Source organism: Vitis vinifera, chromosome 6 (genome assembly GCF_030704535.1).
Source record: "Vitis vinifera cultivar Pinot Noir 40024 chromosome 6, ASM3070453v1".
Classification (NCBI taxonomy): domain Eukaryota; kingdom Viridiplantae; phylum Streptophyta; class Magnoliopsida; order Vitales; family Vitaceae; genus Vitis; species Vitis vinifera.
In genome coordinates this window covers 23,545,601-23,557,984 of record NC_081810.1, presented here as the reverse complement: position 1 = coordinate 23,557,984, position 12,384 = coordinate 23,545,601, and the positions used below count along the sequence as shown (strand labels likewise).

The window sequence follows — 12,384 nt, the reverse complement described above, 5'->3', positions numbered from 1 at the left end:
CTTAAAACCAATTTTTTATACAAAATAAAATCAAATTCTTTTTTTTTTTTTTAAATTGTGGATAATTTTTGTTTTAAAACAAATCAAATTACCTTATATATATGATAAAAATTTATTATTAATTAGCAAAATCGTTATCAAGAAAAAATAAAATACTTTTAGAGCTTTTTTTATTCATTTTTCTATTATTTTTAAAGAAAACTTAGATTTAAAAATTTTCTCATCAATTGTTGTCTATAGATGACAATAGAGTGGATTCAGGACAATCGTCCACATCCCAACCTCGTTCCGTTTATTCAAAATAATTCTCCCTTCCCATTAAAAATATTTAATGTAGTAGAAAGGCTGGTATGAAAAATTCTCATACCTGTCTCGCCCCGACCTAAATTAACTTTTTTTTTTAATTTTTTTATTCTTTTTTAAAAATTATTTATTTATTTTTAATTATATTAAAATAAATATATGTGATAAATGATTAGATTATTATAATTTTTATAACTTATTTTATTGAAAAATGTTTATTATTTTTATTATTATCTATATATTACGAATAGGAAAATAAAAATTAAATTAAATTAAGTTTATAAATAATCAGTGCGAGATAAGGCAATATCCGAACCTGTCCTAAATTTTTTTTAAAAATCTCAAATTTATCCCAAACTCATTTATTTAAATTTCAAACATGTCCCACTAATCTAAATGTCTATTAAATACCAAAATAAATTGTCCTCTTTTAATAAAAAATAAAAAAATAACTACACCTCCTATATATAATTCTGTAGACCCCCATTTGGGGCTCATTTTCTGCAGCTTGCTTTTAGCCAGGTGTCACCATCTGGGGGAAGCCACGTGTCACATTTTGACTAGCTGCTAGAGAATCACAATAGTGGAGTTGGAGGAGCAATCAGGGATTGACACCTGTAAAGGTGATTCTGAGAAAATCTGTTGGCCGTTAGTGCAAGCTGGGAGGAGCGTATGAGGAGAGGATGTTTTTTTTTGCTGCCAGCTGCATGGTAGTGGAGAGGGGATTTTAGGCAGCTGCAGGTGATTTTTGGCAATGGGGACGGTTAGAGATATTTTTGAAGGGGGAGAAAGTAAAGCTTAGGCTGGTTACAGAGAGAAAGGGGGATCCCGGATGAAGCAAGCTGGAGAGAGGATGCTGGGAGTTTTGAGAGAAAAAGTCTGAGTTAGAGGAGGACAACTAGTGAGAGGCAGATTGAGAGAGAATAGGAGAGGTGGTTCGGGGTGCTGCCGTTAGGGATATTTTCAGAGAGAGAGGTGCTAGAGAGAGGTGAGTTTTTTGGGGAACGGGAGAGAAATATTTTTAGGGAGGTTTTTGATAGCTGCTGGAGAGAGTTATCCAGATAAGGAAGAGCTTAAACAGAGGAAAGAAAGGGAACATTCTCAGGTACGTTTGCTAGACCTCATTTTGATTGCCATTAATGTTTCTTTTGGGTTGCTGTGGCTGTGTTGTGACATATCCGCTCCCTGTTCTTCATGTGAGGTTTGATTTAAAATGAGAATTCTTCTTTTGATATCTTTTGTGTGTTTGAGTGAGATCCTTTAATCTCATTCCCATATGGTTTAAATCTCGTTTTCATTTCATTCCCATATGGTTTAAATCTCGTTTTCATCTGGTTTCTTTTCCCACCTATGCATAAGCCCTATGGCTTCAATATAAGACGGGCTCGGGTCATTGTTTTCTGGGGATTCATTTTATACTCTGTTTTGGTCCTTGCGGTTGTTTACCCTCTATTCTCGGTGGTCACTCGTACGCCCAAGGAGAGGAGTCTTGGCTAGTAGTACTGCTAGTGGTTTTTGTATGGGCACATTTTGTGAATCTGGGAAGATGTCGTGGCCTTGCTCATAGAATCGCTTGAATATTTTGCTCAGAATGGGTGATTGCCATATTCAGGGAAGCTACTCCATAGCCCATCTCTCTCTCTTACTTGTGTGAGGTCCAGAGGGAGTGAGTTTGTTTGAAACCTGTTTGGTACCAGCAGCAGCCATAGCTTTGCTTGTTGAGAAGACCAGTTCTGGCCGGGAGTGCAAGGTCAAGGAAATGTATCGGATGGGCTTCGGCCATCTGGATACCCAAGCAAGCGGAGGCTGATATCTCATTGGGTCTAAGAGTAAATTCTGTGAGGCCTTCAAAAACAATTGTTATAACTGATTTTGGCCGCTGCGTGTGGGGACTTGGAGGCAATGGAGCAGATTCTGGGCAAGGTAGATGCTCAGATGACGGGTACATTGAGCTGGGCAGATTTTGATGCTGAGGTGGCAGAGACGTTGGACCAAATGAAGAATTGGGAGATTAGATTAATGGCTTGAAGAGAAGATTGTCACCTGATCATCCCAAGGAGATCTCACTTTTGGATATAGGAACTTTAGCTATTGATGATGATATTTCAGGCTCAGATCCTTACCTCACCTTGGAACACATCACTTCTCCAACCTACACATGCGTGAGACCCTTCATCAATGGCTCTCCAAGCTTTGCTACCACATTGCCCCGCAATCAGAGGGTCCGGAGGATTCGTCACTTTCATTTCTAAGCATGAAATGCAAAAGTGACTGACCTCGATATTGCTGAACTGGCAACAGAGGGCATATGACAGCAGAGCAGACAGATGTTAATGCTCATGCTGAGGCACCTTCCACTTTCACTCCAGAAACTCCAGCCACTGGTGGAGACAAGGAACATTTAGTTCCGGTAATGTCCATAAAGGAGGATGACGAGTGCAAGTCAATTAAGTTTGCTGTTGACTATGGCAACCTCCATAAGCAGAAGGCGCAGTCCATGGGAAAGGCAGCCAGTGATTTTATCTAAGAGGACTTGAAGATGGACAACGTGTATGCCTACATGTTTCATCTTTTAAACGAATATGCTAAGCTGTTGAAGTTCAAGCCCACTGTGCCTGATGAAGCTATGGAAGGCTATCTGGAAGGAGTTGAGCCTGATGAGGAAATTTGCTATCATGTTGTCTTCCACTTTTCTGAACTTGCCAAAGACCCAGGGATTAAATCTGATTGCTATGGAATCTGCCAAGGAATTAAATAGGCCATTTTATAGTAATCTCATTGGTACCTCCAGCTCAACAGGGTACTATAGATTTGCAGAGTGGGATTCGTCATGTGGAAGATGCCTGATTGGGCATACATGAAGGATCATGTAATTCCAAAGGCCCAAGAACTCCAACAGCTAGTTGAAGTCTAAGAATCCACTAGAATTCTAGTAAACATTGCCAATGGAAATAAACATTATGGAAGCAATATGCCACAGCCTGAGTTTGCTATTGTTCTTCCGTGTGATGTTGATGTTCAGACGAGCAATTGTTGAGGATGTGACTGAAAATCGAAATGAAAGAGATGCAGTGTACCTAAATCTTGCTCTTGAAGGCGTCTTTGAAACTGCATACCAAGTTTCAAGACATCACAATAGGAAGGACCAGCATGTGCCCATTATATAAGTGCAATTGTATGCATACCAGATCTGTCATGCACTTAACTGCATGCACAGTGCTATTGGGGTCTGTCATTGTGATATCAAGCTTCAAAATTTATGGGTCAATCTCCACACTCATCAGCTGCATATATGTGATTTTGGAAGCTCAAAGAAGGTGGCGCCAGGTGAACCAAACAAGTCATATATTTGCTCAAGGTATCATAGAGCTCCAGAAATGATCTTTAGGGCTACAGAATATACAACTGCCAGTGATATGTGGTCTGCAGGCTGCTTTGTGGCTGAGTTTCTTCTTTCCATCCAAATGCATCCTTAGGTCCTAAGACTCTTATCTTATTCCACACAGCAGTTACGTGGTTATTTCCATCATGAAACCCCTCCAGATGGCAATCATAGGTCATCTGTAAACCTGCATAGATTTGACCCAAGAGATAAATCACGTCAGTGCCACTTGAAGCATTTGCTTAAGGGATCCGCAACCTGGGCAGAGGAGAAGTTTCTCACTCCAAAGTTGCTGGTTGTAACATCTGTAATATGCAAATCTCGGTGTAAAATACCTTGCTAGAGCATGTCTAATCCTCGTGCATGGGGTCTCGTCTTTGTAGCCGCGAGCTGGGTTTCGGTCAGCCTGCTTTATGCTCTCAATGCCTTTTAAGAGCTGTGGGACTTTTGATGCAAGGAGAGGCTGTTGCCCAACTAAAATCTGCTAAAGCAAGTAAGGGGGAAATCACCGCATCTGTGGCTGAACTTAACAAGGCTAAGGAGAATCTCTCAAGGCTGGAAGAGCGATCTAAGCTTAAGCCTGGTATCCCTCAAAAAGATGGGAAGATTGATTATTCCCAGGATTTCTTTGCCCGTCAAGCATTTTTTAATGTTTCTGGCCAACTGCAAGTTGAGACTTATGCATGTGCTATTGGCAGTGTTTATACATTTGGGCCAACTTTCCGAGCTGAACACTCTCACACATCAAGGCATTTGGCAGAATTCTGGATGGTGGAGCCTGAAATAGCATTTGCAGATCTTAAGGATGATATGAATTGTGCGAAGGCCTATGTGAAATTTCTTTGCCAGTGGTTACCTGACAATTGCATTGATGATATGGAATTCATGGCTAAAATTTTTGATAAAGGCTCCATTGATCATCTAAGAATGGTTGCATCAATGCCCTTTGAGCGAATTTCATACGCAGAGGCAATCAAACTTCTGGAGGAAGCAGTCAAGAAAGATAAGAAATTTGAGAATAAAGTGGAATGGGGGATTGATTTAGCATCTGAGCATGATCAGATTCTGGCCAGCAGGCAAGGACACGTATAAGAAATTGACTTCTGATGGAGGGGTCATCTCAAGCATCTTGGTAATGTACTTGCTGCACCACATGTCCTGCTGAAGAGATGCTTCAGTCAAATGGTCAGAGTTCCATCATCATTGCTGGGGATATCAATATGTCTCTTTAGGCTTGAGACTCTTTTTGATGAGGATGCACAGATTGTAAAGAATGCGGGGATTGCTAGCTTTGCTTCAATGAGGATTTTCTGCTCTCCTCAGCATTTGGGTAATAAAGATTTGAAGGACTCCACAGGGATATCTTTTAGAAGATGTATGCAGCCTGTAGAGAAGTGTTCAAGGGATGTTTGGGAATTATTTCGATCAGTTGATGGTGCAGTACATGGATGGCCAACCCATATAGCAAGATCATGTGATTCATTTGAAGATGAGTTGTTGACAGAGTAGATGTAGTGGCACTCCAGATTGCATTCTTACTCGGTTTTCCCTCATCACCTTTTCACTTGTATGTCAATGCATGGCTACCTTTGAGGAATGTGCTATCTCCTATTCCCCTCTTTTAATTTTTAAGATAATTGCCCCAAATCCTATTTTGTAAATATTCTCTCAAATTCAGCTTTTCAAATAATCCCAACTCCTATTTTCTAATAAAACTTGGCTGCCTTTTTCTTTCTGGCAAGCCGTTTTCAAATTTTCTTTGTTTTTTAAAATGTTTTAAAATAAGCATGGATTTAATTCCGTAATTCCGAATAATGGAATTTATGGGATTAATTCATGCAAAATAAAACGGGCTTTGGTGGGGCCCAACATCAAATAATTTTTCTTTAAAATAAAAATGAATTTTGAGTGAAGTGCCATGCGTGCCTTTGATGATTTTGTACTCGATTTTGTGACATGTGAGTTATGTTTATACTCTTTATTTTGCACTAACCCTCCCTCTTGATAGCGCATAGTGGCTCGCTGCACAGGTACACACTCATTCCCACTCTAATTAGTCTATATGCATTTTTTGACTCTCGTATGTGCATGTTTTGCTCTGAGTATTCATTGATTTATTCATCCATTGCCATGTTAGCTTCACCTCATTAGTAGAGACCTGATTTAGGGACTTAGAGGGGTGCTACGGTCTTTACCGTACCTTCCCGATAAGTAACCTGACCTCCGAACCCGATCCGGTTTTCGTAGATCACCTTTTCCAAAATAAGGAGTCACACTTAGGGTTTTCTTTCTTATTTTGTTTACCCTTTAAAAATAAAACAAAAATAAGTGGCGACTTCAAGTCATTTTCAAATAATCAATAAAAATCAAATTTTCAAATAAAAATCGAGCTCGCCATCGAGTGGGAAACGCATTGAGCCGAAATGCGGGGTCCACAAATTCATACTCATCTAAATGTCTATTAAAATCAACAATTCCAATACATAGAAAAGAAAATAAGTTAGAATTTGATATTCTTTTCCATTTTGAAAATCTAAAATTAATGAGTTAATAATAACAATAGAACATTAAATTCTAATCATAAATCTGGAAATTCAAAGATAAATTACATAAAAACCCGATAGGTAATTAATAAAACTTAACTTAGAAAATTTCTAACATTTTTTTAGCAATAATATATAAGTAGAAACTATAATTTCTATCTAATTACCAATTTTTTAACTAATTACACAATTAATCTTTATATAGCTTTTTATTATAGCAATAAATTCTAGTGTTTTAGGATATTTGAAAATATGTTAAACTACTTTTTTTTTTTTCAAATCATTAGTTTTCTAATATTCTTATCATAATTATATAGAATAGGAACAAACATAAAAATTAATTTTGTAGATTTTTTTTTCACACTTTGCTTTATTTAAAATTCATGTTTGCTTAAATTTCAAACAAATATCGATAAAACAACTTAATATTACAAATTAACCTTAAAATGACTTAAATCAAAATAATAAACTTTGCTAAGAAGCTATTTTGTAAATCAACTTAACGACCTAATGACTTTAGCATAGTTCTGAAAGGCGCGCCTAGGCTCGGGGCGGCGCGACGCCACCCTTCGGCGCCTCGCCTGAAGAGAGGCGACGCCCCTTCACGAAGGCGCCGCTTAGGCGCGCAAGGCACTTGCCTCCAGCAAGGCGCGAGGCGGTCGCTCGAGTCGCCTCCGACGGCCCGACCAGGTACGCCCCTCCTTCTCATTCTTCTTCTTCTTCTTCTTCTTCTTCTTCTTCCTCCTCCAGTCGGGTTGCAGAGACCGCAGTAGCCCTAGGTTTTTTTTTAGTTTTTTTATTTATTTTATGGGCCCAAAACGACGCCGTTTGAGCACTGTGCACTTAAGTGAACAGTGACCAAAACGACGTCGTTTTGGTCACTGTGCATAGTGCTCAAAACGGCGTCGTTTTGGACCCTGTTCTTTAAAAAATAAAAACTCCTTCCATCCAGCCCCATTTTCTGCTCTTTTTCAACCCGAGACCACTGCCATTTTTTGCCCTAGCCTCTTCCGTGTTGGAGAAGTGAAGAAGAAGAAGAAAAAGAAGAAGAAAAATAGGGGGAAAATAGGAGAAAAATAAAGGGGAAATAGTCACGTACCTTCCGGACCTCGGTATTTTTCTTTTTTCTTCACTTTTCTGCATTTTTTTCCATTCTTACCTCATAACTCTCATTGGTAATTTTTTTTTTTAAATATAAATATTATATTTTGAGTTTTTGACATGAAAATTTAACAAAATAAAAATAAATAAATAAAAAGCACTCATGCATATTTGTTGTTAATGTGACATTTGATAATGTGATATGCATTTTTTTTTCAATTTTTTTTCTTAATTTAATTATAATTATTTTATTGTGGAGTATAGATAATTTGTTTGCAAGATGGATAATGAGAGTGAGACTCAAGTGGACTCTAGTGCAAGTGGAAGAAGAGATCCGGGGTGGAAATATGGTCGTTTGGTTAATGAAAAAGATTTGAACACCATCATATGCATTTTTTGTGATAAAGTAACCAAAGGAGGCATCTATAGACACAAACAACATCTTGTTGGTGGATATAGAAATGCTAAAAAGTGTAGAAAATGTCCGGAACATGTTAGAGAAGAAATGGAAGAGTATATGACTTCCAAGAAAAATCAAAAAGAGCAAATGAATATGGGGAGCGAATATGTTAATGAAGATTTGTTTGGTTTGGAAGATGAAGATATGGGTGAGGAGATTAATAGTAGAACGAATATCACCAACATTTCTAGTGGAGGTAGTAACCGAGGAAGAAGTGGTGGTAGGACGTTTTCTTCAAAAAAACCAAGACAAAAAGGTCCTATGGATCATTTTTTCACTCCTAATGCAGAGATGGTTGTTCAAAATCAAAGGAGTGGAAAGATGAATCAAACTACCATCAATGATGCCTACAAAAAGGAAGCAAGAGAAAGAGTTTGCACGCTTATCACAAGATGGATGTATGAGGCCGCTATTCCATTTAATGCAGTCACATATCCGAGTTTCCAACCAATGATTGAGGCTATTGGCCAATATGGTGTGGGTATGAAGGGACCAACTTTTCATGAGGTAAGAGTTACTAACCTTAAGAAAGAATTGGCTCTCACAAAAGATTTGATGAAAGATCATATGGTGGAATGGGGGAAAAATGGATGTTCACTTATGTCGGATGGATGGACCGATAGGAAAGAGAGAACTTTGGTGAACTTTTTGGTTAATTGTTCAAAGGGAACCATGTTCATGCAATCCATTGATGCTTCTTCAATGATTAAGACGAGAGAAAAGATGTTTGAGTTACTTGACAAATGGGTAGAGCAAGTTGGTGAAGAGAATGTTATTCAAGTTATAACAGATAATCACTCAAGTTATGTGATGGCAGGTAATAAATACTATTTCTTGAATTTTTATTTTCTTTTAAAATTTGAATTATCTATCTTGAGAACTTATGTAAATTTATTATCTACAATTTCATATAGGGAGGTTGTTAGAATTAAAGCGTCCACATTTGTATTGGACACCATGTGCTGCACATTGCCTTGACTTGATGTTGGAAGATATTGGAAAGCTACTAAACATCAAGAGGACATTGGAGAGGGCTATATCACTAAATGGGTATATTTATAATCGCTCAGGGCTACTCAACATGATGAGGCGGTTTACTGGACAAAGGGAATTGCTTAGGCCTGCTAAGACTCGGTTTGCAACTGCTTTCATCACATTATCGCGATTGCATGAACAAAAAAACAATTTGAGGAAGATGTTTACAAGCTCAGATTGGTCAGATAGTAAATGGGCAAAAGAGTAGAAGGGGAAAACTATAGCCAACATAGTTCTAATGCCTTCATTTTGGAACACTATTGTGTTTTGCTTAAAGGTTTCGGGTCCCCTAGTTCGTGTGTTTCGTTTGGTTGATGGTGAAAAAAAAGCTCCTATGGGATACATCTATGAGGCCATGAATAGAGCTAAGGATGCAATTGTGAGAAGTTTTAATGGAAATGAAGAGAAGTACAAAGAAATCTTCAACATCATTGATAAGAGGTGGGAGATTCAGCTTCATCGGCCTTTGCATGCAGCAGGGTACTTTTTGAACCGGGAATTCTTCTATGATAAGCCAGAAATAGAGCATGATGCCGAGATTATGAGTGATTTGTATAAATGCATCTTAAGGCTAACAAGAGACCCTGCTAAGCAAGAAAAAGTTGTGGCCAAAGTGAGTTTGTTCACAAATGCCCAAGGACTATTCGGGAATGAGTTAGTTGTTAGGACAAGAAAGACTAGAGCACCAGGTTAGTTATTTAAATGATTAGATTGTATTTTTGCTAAAATAGGTGAATTGTTTCACTAAATTGTTAATATCTATACTACAGCTGAATGGTGGGTTGCATATGGAGCTTCAGCTCCAAATTTGCAAAAGTTTGCAATGAAAGTCCTCAACTTAACATGCAGTGCATCAGGTTGTGAACGGAATTGGAGCATCTTTGAGAATGTGAGTGACCAAATCCAAAATAATTACAAGTAATAGTCTAATAGAGTCTTGAATGTAACTTAAAAGTTAAAATTTTAAAATATATTTATGAGCTTATGAATTTTTGCAGATTCATAGCAAGAGGAGAAATAGGTTAGATCATCAACGCTTGAATGATTTGGTGTACATCAAGTATAATCGAGCCTTGAAGAGAAGATACAATGAACGTAACACCATTGACCCAATTTCCTTGAAAGATATAGATGATAGCAATGAATGGTTAATAGGGAGAATGGAAGATGAGGATTCTCATGGAGGTGCACAAGATGATTTTGTATTTGATGATGACAATTTGACATGGGGTGATGTTGCTGGAGTTGCTGGAGCTGAGGAGGCCAGGTTTAATACTAGAGCTAGAGCTAGAGCAAGCTCAAGCATAATACCACCAACAAGGGGGATAGCTTCAAGTTCTAGAACTTTGCCTTCTTATTCACTAATAGATGAAGATGAAGATGGAGACATGGTTGATTCAGCAGATGAAGAAGATGGGGAAGGCTACAAATGTGGTGATGGAAATGATGATGATGATGATGATTTTGTTGATTTAGAGGAGGAGTGATGATTGCTTGTTGTGGACAAATTTGTGATTTAAGTGTTTTTTAATGATGTTTTTGAATTGTGGACAAATTTCATGTTTTGGACCTTTAGGTTTGGAAACTTTGGATTTGGATATGTATTAGGCAATTAGCAATATGGATTTAGATTTGTTTTTATGCTTGGAGTTCTTTATTTTTATGTTTTTTGTTTATTAAATTGAAGTTTTGGATGATATTTGATGATTTATGTGTTTAGGACAAATAAATGATTGTTAAATTTGATTATATTATATAAAAATATATATGTAAATTAGGGTGCGCCTCACTTCACTAAAGCCCACGCCTTAGATGCGCCTTGCGCCTCAGGCTCCAGGACTACTTTGCGCCTTGGTGCGCCTTGAGCCTTTTAAAACTATGGACATTAGTGATGCTTATTTTATTTTATCTGAAGTCTAAATAAACCTAAATTTGATTTAAACCTTAATAAAGATGAATGTAATTAAGTGCTTAGATTATTTATTCTTTAATAGTGTTAAATTTTATTAAGTATTAAGTCTTAAATTGTTTGTTTTTATTAATGTCTTAATATTTTTAACTATTAAATTTATTTATTTTTACAAGTTACAAATATTTATAAAATTAATTATTATATTTCTTTTTTTTTTATTTAAAAAAAAATAATAGCTCAACATATTTCCAAATATTCAAAAATGCCATAATTTATGTATGGTCGTTAAGAAAATGTTAGAAATTTTTTAAGTTAAGCGCTTATTTTCATATGGTGTACCTTCAAATTTATAGATTTATGATTGAAATAAATGTTTATTGAGATTAATTAATTAATTTTCAAAATTTTAATTTGAGCAAGATTACCAAATACTATTTTTTATTTGTTTAAAATTAATTGGAATAGTTTGTTGTGGTGAATGTTAGCATAAATATGAATTGTGCTTTGGAGTTCTAATTTAAAAAAAAAAAAAAAAATCAGAATTGATGCTAGTTTATTTTGGTTTTTGTTATAGGGTAAAAAATTAAATTTTGAAAATTTGTAGTAAATTTATATCTAAATGTGATGTCCTATTAATTTGTTCTTGAATGTGTAGACATTTATACTACTATAATGATATGAAAGAAGTGGACGATATGATTACATATGACAAATTGGCATAAGTATATAAGATGAAAAAAAACCTAAATATTAAGGAGTAGTTGTCTTATGAATAGCAAGTAAGCTAGATCCCTAGTTATCGAAGGGGATGGACTAAGTCCACAAAAGAGTCCACTCCGGAGATAACCCAACCTTTGACCTTGAAGAAGGTTCAATGGGTAGAAACAATTCACATTACATGACTCATAGGTAGCACTAATTTTGAGGAAAAAGTATCTCCATCATCCCAATGATGATAGTGTTACTAATGTGATGTTAGGAAAAGTGTTACCTTAAATGAGCTAAAGGCAGAAAATGCTATGAGGTACAGGTCACATGTACCTTTAGAGGACTCACTTAAGTGAGAGTTGTCATAAGGTTGGGACTATGAAATTGGGTTACTCTTATTAACTCATGAGAATCAAGATACCAATGCATAACCATTAATAGTGCCAACCCACTTAGAATAGTCTCATATCAATATTACGTGTGTGATATAAAGAAGTTTGGTTCAAGGACCTAGTTTAAGACATAATTCATTATGAATCTTCAAATAGAAATTGTCAATGCTAAATATTGAAAGACACCTACACTCATTACCTAGTATAAAGTTATCCAATTTTTTTTTTTTATTATTTACTTTATTTATTTTTATTTAAAAAATTTAAACTTTATGGGGGACTATTGGAAATTTGATGTTTAAAAGTTTAAAATTTTAATTATTTAAAAATAGGATAATTACAATATATTTCATTTGGTTTGAAAAGTTAATTATTTTAAGGTTAGAAAATCCTAACTTAATATGCAATTCAATAACCTTAAATATTTATAACTATTGAAGATTTATGAGCCTTATTATTATTGTTATATAAATAACAATCATTTCATAATTGAAAAAAAAAAAAATCCTTTTATCTTTAAAATTATTCTAAAATATGTATATCATTCT

General features: G+C 35.9%; 2 protein-coding genes across 4 annotated transcripts; both read left to right on the top strand.

Annotated features, from left to right (window-relative positions):
* The first annotated feature begins 1,064 nt into the window (after positions 1-1,064).
* LOC100855259 (asparagine--tRNA ligase, cytoplasmic 1) lies at positions 1,065-5,583 on the top strand. The gene has a single exon (XM_059737666.1). The coding sequence runs from the start codon at positions 4,049-4,051 to the stop codon at positions 4,775-4,777; it is 729 nt and encodes a 242-aa protein (XP_059593649.1). The 5' UTR covers positions 1,065-4,048; the 3' UTR covers positions 4,778-5,583.
* A 2,427-nt stretch (positions 5,584-8,010) lies between these two features.
* Positions 8,011-10,445, top strand: LOC109122758 (uncharacterized). 3 transcript variants are annotated; one of them, XM_059737665.1, is made up of 3 exons: positions 8,011-8,606; positions 8,704-9,713; positions 9,823-10,445. In XM_059737665.1, the coding sequence occupies exons 2-3, from the start codon at positions 9,648-9,650 to the stop codon at positions 10,309-10,311; spliced, it is 555 nt and encodes a 184-aa protein (XP_059593648.1). In that variant the 5' UTR covers positions 8,011-8,606; positions 8,704-9,647; the 3' UTR covers positions 10,312-10,445. The 3 variants fall into 2 exon arrangements, 2 of the variants coding, with proteins under 2 accessions (XP_059593648.1, XP_059593647.1); XM_059737664.1 differs by having other exon boundaries at positions 8,704-10,445.
* Positions 10,446-12,384: the final 1,939 nt, after the last annotated feature.

Bases quoted from the DNA above. Each gene is read 5' to 3' on its own strand.
- LOC100855259 (XM_059737666.1), top strand. From the start codon at position 4,049: ATGGGGTCTCGTCTTTGTAGCCGCGAGCTGGGTTTCGGTCAGCCTGCT.
- LOC109122758 (XM_059737664.1), top strand. From the start codon at position 8,051: ATGGATCATTTTTTCACTCCTAATGCAGAGATGGTTGTTCAAAATCAA. The intron at 8,607-8,703 runs GTAATAAATACT...AATTTCATATAG, and splicing joins CTCAAGTTATGTGATGGCAG to GGAGGTTGTTAGAATTAAAG.